The sequence below is a fragment of the Oryza brachyantha genome, chromosome 2 (genome assembly GCF_000231095.2).
Source record: "Oryza brachyantha chromosome 2, ObraRS2, whole genome shotgun sequence".
NCBI lineage: Eukaryota > Viridiplantae > Streptophyta > Magnoliopsida > Poales > Poaceae > Oryza > Oryza brachyantha.
In genome coordinates, this window is record NC_023164.2 from 14355745 (window position 1) to 14361744 (window position 6000).

At 41.6% G+C, this 6000-nt stretch overlaps 1 protein-coding gene across 1 annotated transcript; it reads left to right on the forward strand.

Annotated features, from left to right (window-relative positions):
* Window positions 1-1777: 1777 nt before the first annotated feature.
* Window positions 1778-5772, forward strand: LOC102703374 (inositol polyphosphate multikinase IPK2). The gene is made up of 2 exons (XM_040520856.1): window positions 1778-2846; window positions 5215-5772. The coding sequence occupies exon 1, from the start codon at window positions 1936-1938 to the stop codon at window positions 2815-2817; it is 882 nt and encodes a 293-aa protein (XP_040376790.1). The 5' UTR covers window positions 1778-1935; the 3' UTR covers window positions 2818-2846; window positions 5215-5772.
* The last annotated feature ends 228 nt before the right edge of the window (window positions 5773-6000 follow it).

Consider the following 6000-nt stretch of genomic DNA (forward strand, 5'->3'; position numbering starts at 1 on the left):
TAACGAGCTGCTAGTTTACCTAGCGTGCAAAATACCCATATATCTTTGTATACTTAGGACTTATTAGCTGGTGTTTAATCTTGTAATTACATCCAAACTATTTGGATTCAATGTGTTCTTTATTAATTATTGTATATTATTACATTATATACAATGAAATGGTAAACTTAATATAATATAGGCGAGTTAAATGAGATATAATTCAATATTGAGCCAAACCTCTAAGCCAAGCTGAGCTACTCCTATCCTAGGATTAGAGTTCTCTAGCATATTAGCCACCAGTTCCAGCATACTATACTTCATCTCGTCTCATTAGGCATCTATAGGCAATTTGTCGTTTTATTTTTGTGAGTTGTGACTATGATCGTTAATTGTCTCATATTCATAAAGTTTATTATATTTATCAACGCATATGTAATTTCTTTATCATCTAGCTTGTAGAATGTGCCATGTCGCTACCAATGCCCTAGTTAATGGGTAGTGGCCCAACACCCAACTTATATGGTGTAGTTGGTGTGGTGATTATCGATTTATTTCAAACACGAGGGACCAACTTAGATGTTCTTTGTGACTAACTATTTCAAAATATAAATATTTTACCGCAAATTTTGTACCATAATATAAGTATTATTGCACTAATTCTTATTATTTTAATTTATTCTAATTATTTTAGAGCCAATCATATCATTGGAAAAAAACCTAAATGGTTCAAAAATCTAAAGACCCCGCCTTAGTATCATTAAACAAACTAGAAATAATTATACTTCATCCATTCCAAAACATAAGCATTTCTAGGATTTAAATATTATACTAAAATATAAATATTTTTAACACTATTTTACCATACTAATTGTCTCATAATCACTTTCCATTTAAAATTCTTCCGATCTTCCCCTACTTATTCTTCCACTTCCACAGTCCATCCAATCCTATTTACGAAAAGACACCCTAGTCTTTTTGTTCTTTTAATCCTCAAATTTTAACAAAGAGACTAGAAATAATTAGATTCTGGGATGAAGTATATGTTATATGAGAGGCAGGAGATAGTTTGATTATCTATACAAAGCATTTCATCCTCCTTTTCTGGAGTAAATATTATTTCAATAATATGGCCAACTGCTAGCTCCAATTCATCTATAGTCAATCTAATAGTCAATTCATATAATAGATACCTATAAAACATATACTGCCATGTTCCACCTATCATATACACATTGCGTTTTGGAGTCCGTGCTATAGCTGGCTACAAATTGATAGCTCATTAGAGCAAAGCTAATAATATAGCCAACAAGCTGGCTATAAGACTCCTTGTAGTTTTCTTATAGCCCACTCATATAATGGTTAGCTATTCATCTTTAATACATGACTCACATGTCTCTCCCACATAGTGTCTTGTTTCTGGTGCCTGAGCTGGCTATAAGCTTATAGCCAGCTTCTCCTCTCTCTCCTTCCTTCTCTCTTCCACATCAGTATTTAGCTGGCTTATAACCTGCTATTATATTTGCTCTTACTCTTCTGACTTATCTTTGCCTTCCTAAAATATATTACAGTTGGCTTGCCCCTGGTGTTGAGCAGACGGGGTCAGTGGGTCATCTCATCCACTCACCCGGCGACGAAGATGTCACCGTGAACCGGACGCCCGATCCCCGGTGGGCTTCGAAAATCTCTCCACGCGCTCCAAGCCACAGAGGATTTCGCAACAACGTGGGCGCCGCCGCCCGCGCCTGGTCAGCGAAAAGGGCCGGCCACCTCGCAGTCTCGCACACTCGCACGCAGATGCGGCGCAGTCGCCGTGACGAGGAAACCGAAAAAGGAACAAAAAATCGCAAAAAAGCAAACAAAAAACAAAACCGCCGAGTACGCACAACACGATCTTTCCTTAACTCTCCCCCCCTGCCAAATCCCCCCCGATCCCACACCCTCGCCGTCGCCGCCATGTCGTCCGACCTGCGCCCGCCGGAGCACCAGGTGGCGGGCCACCGCGCGTCCGCCGACAAGCTGGGCCCGCTCGTCGACGGCGCGGGGCTCTTCTACAAGCCCCTCCAGGCCGGGGACAGGGGGGAGCACGAGCTCGCCTTCTACACCGCCTTCGCCGCGCACCCGGCCGTGCCGCCCCGGGTCCGGGACGCCTTCTTCCCGCGCTTCCACGGCTCCCGCCTCCTCCCGGCCCCGGCGAGCCCCGGGGGGGAGCCCTACCCGCACATCGTGCTCGACGACCTCCTCGCGGGCCTCCCGTCCCCCTGCGTCGCCGACGTCAAGATCGGCGCCTGCACGTGGCCGCCGCGCTCCCCGGACGCCTACGTCGCCAAGTGCCTCGCCAAGGACCGGGAGACCACCAGCGCGCTCCTCGGCTTCCGCGTCTCCGGCGTCCGGGTCGCCGCCGGCCAGGGCGGCGCCGTGTGGCGCCCGGACCGGTCGGAGCTGAAGGGGATGGACGCGGACGGGGTCCGCCGCCTGCTCCGCCGCTACGTGTCGACGTGCGGCGGCGACGGCGACGGCCTGGACTGCGCCCTCGCCGCGGCGGTGTACGGAGGGGAGGCCGGTGTCCTGGCGCAGCTGCGCGAGCTCAAGGCGTGGTTCGAGGAGCAGACCCTGTTCCACTTCTACTCGGCGTCGATTCTGCTCGGCTACGACGCCAATGCGGCTTCCTCCGGGGGCGGCGGCGGTGTTAGGGTTAAGCTGGTGGACTTCGCGCATGTCGACGAGGGGGAGGGGGTGATTGATCACAACTTCTTGGGCGGGCTATGCTCGTTCATCAAGTTCATTGACGGCATTGTTGCCGAGGCTACTGACAAGGCGTCTTCAGGTCCTTCTTGAGATTTTGGCAGCTTGGAAATAATCAAATGGTAAAATCTCCCCTCTATGTTTATTTTTCTTTTCATTTTGTTAGATTTGGTTCACAATTTTATACATCGAGTCAGTAAGCAAAAGGAGGATGTAAAGCAAAAAGGCAAATCACTCGTGTCTTGGATTATGCTCTTTGTCAATGGTTAGAAAATAAATTAAAAAGAAAAGATCTGCTCCTCCTAATGTGGTCCGTCTGTCTTGAAAAGGAACAAAATTGAATATATATTTTTATGTAAAGAAGGAAAATAGAATATAACTACTTTAAGAAAGTTATGGTGCCATGAATACTAAATGAAGAATTGGCTATGCATCTAGCGAACCTTGTGGTGACCGGTGACGTCCGCTTGTTATAGATGGAGAGAAAATAAGAGATAATGGGGGCCATCTAACACCTCTATGACATGTGGCCCGCCCTGCATCGAATACAATTTGGCTGACACATTGGTCAAAAACACACCAAGCAGGTAAAGGGAGGTTTAGAGAGTTGAGGGGACGAGGTTTACCACATTTTGAGGTCAGGAACAAAATTCGAACCAGACAAGGAATTGAGAGACTAGCAACAGACCTTTCTTGAAATTTAATTGAGGAAAAATTGAACATTGAATTGATTTATACTGCTCACATCCTCAGAGTTAACTGACTTTGAAATATTATTTTTTATAGCCTCGGCTGTTCTAGGTTTCCTTAATAAAAACCTTGTGCTGGGGTGGAGGTTATCCTTTGTGCAGTACCCAAAATAAAATCCTAGTGGGAATATGAGATTGTCCATTGAGGTAAAACACAATTAATTTCTGTGCATACTGTTTTGCTTACATACCTTCTAACCTAAACCTAACAAGGATGCCATTTGGTTCTGTGTGTAATCATTTTCTCTTCTTACTCAATAAGAGAGAACTTGTTCTAGTGAATCTCCCTTTTAAATATTTCTCAAGTTCCGAATCTCTTTGACGCTGACTTCAGTAGTTTACAGAATATAACATGTACAATTTATTTTGCATTATTGTATAGCAATAATGAAAGTAAGTAAGCCATGACACCTTGAGTCCATGATATCAGTGAGTGATGAATTGATGATAGTTTTCTATGTCACTGCTCACCAGTTAACATGGCTTGTCTCTTAGCCTACTGGCCAACAGTGACTCCAGAACCATTAATAACCAGCACGACAAATTACTAGATAAAGGAAAAAATAGCCACCTTCTTCCATTGTATTTTAATACCGCTCATAGCGATAACTAGGTCTGGTTTAATTGGATTCGTTCATTGGTTTTTTTAAAATCACAAATAATAGAGATAAGGTTGGTTCATATACCTCCCATATTGATAGGTAAGACAATCACTTTCAGATGCAGCAATGAATTCCACCATATCTAGGGGAACATATGCTTGAAATGCAGTATTGCTTGAGATATTCCATAGATGATAGAAGATAAATTGAGAACGAAGAAAGTTAATTAGCGTGATAGAAATCTCAATAGAAGTTAGAAAGTACGCGCTGCTTTGAAATTAAGATGTCCAAGTATTTCACACTTATTTTATCAGTGCATGCTAGTACTAGCTCATGGAAACACGAGAGAACATATAGCATGAGCAGACTCTTTTAAAACAGTGCTGTAAAATTTGGATGGGCAATTTGTGCCGAATTGAACTGTTCAGGGAAAAAAAACTGATTGTAACCTTGTCATTGTTTTGATATAGATAATGTGATTGGTAAGAGAGTAATGTGTTCTGCAGATTTTTTTTTAATTTCTAAAACATGGAAAATATATTAGTACTTCAACCAACCTGTTCAAGATATTGATTCCTGTGGCATCTCACTACTTGTGTTCAATTATGGTCCATTCATTGTTTTTTTTTAATGTTTTAAGGCATAATATGGAATATATTACCCAAATCTGTTATAAATAGTTATTCTGGAGGCAAGGTTATTTTATCTTAAGTGATCATGCACAATAAATATTTCACAGATAGATATATAGAAGTGAAATGAAATTATAGTGAAGAACCATTTGATTCAGTAACTGCAGTCAACAGCTGTTCAAGTGTGACTTCTTTGCTCAAGTAGAAACAATTCTTAGTATGTATAACTTTGTTTTCTATGCGCACATTTGGCTGTTTCCTGGATAAATGAGTGACACATGTTATTGTTGGTGAAGCGATGAACAATACATCCAATTGATTTCACACTTTTCAGCTCAGTCTTTGCAATTTCGTTACTGCCAGTTCCACTGGTGTCCATAGAGTAAGTCTTTATCTGTTCTGTTGCCCTCGCACTGATTAGATGTGATCCTAGTTTGGCATTTGTGCTTAGCTCTTTGCTTTCTATTACAGGTTTATGAGTACTTATATAGTGATTTGGTCTTGCAGGTCCAACATTGTGTTTAGCCTACCGCCGCTTGCAATTGCAAATGTCACACATGTGTGCCATCTAATTGACTAATTGAGTCAATTGTTTGAAAGAGGAAACTTCACTGAGCTGCTGGTAACGTAAATGCAAAGCGACCCACCGGCTGCTCTCCCGGCAAATTTACGGCAACCAGTACCTTTTGCATAACCCCCTTTAAAATATGGTATGGGGTCGTACATTGGATATATTTTTTAAACCTTTTTTAAACAAATAATGAACTGAAGATGGGCACCTCCATTGCACCGAGAAAAGAGTTCTTTTGCACAATTTCATACTTGGATTTTCACATGAATTTAACAAAGAATTGTCAGAGCACCATTCCAAGCCGAACACATCAGTTTTTTTTTCATCTGAAAACAATTTTATTTTCAGACATTCGTCGAATTTTATTTCTTCTAAAGGTCGATTCTTAGCACAAAACTGTGACATTCGAAGCCGAGCGCCATTACCAAATTGTGCAACTTTAACGACCCTGCGAATCATTCTAAAAAACTTTGCTATGGAACCTTATGAAATTTTTTTCTCGTCCACCCCTCGAATTCGCGCACACTGGTCCATATAATAGGGTATTTTAGTTTTGTCTCAGGTTGGACATTTCTAATTTTGATTAAGTTTATAGAAAAATGAGACTCTCTTTTGTTCCAAATTTAAGTATTTATGATTTTTAAAACATTTTTGCACTATGTATAGTACAACTTATCTCATCAATCATTTTTCATTGAAAACTATTTTTATGTTATCATCAC

Bases quoted from the DNA above. Each gene is read 5' to 3' on its own strand.
- LOC102703374 (XM_040520856.1), top strand. From the start codon at position 1,936: ATGTCGTCCGACCTGCGCCCGCCGGAGCACCAGGTGGCGGGCCACCGC.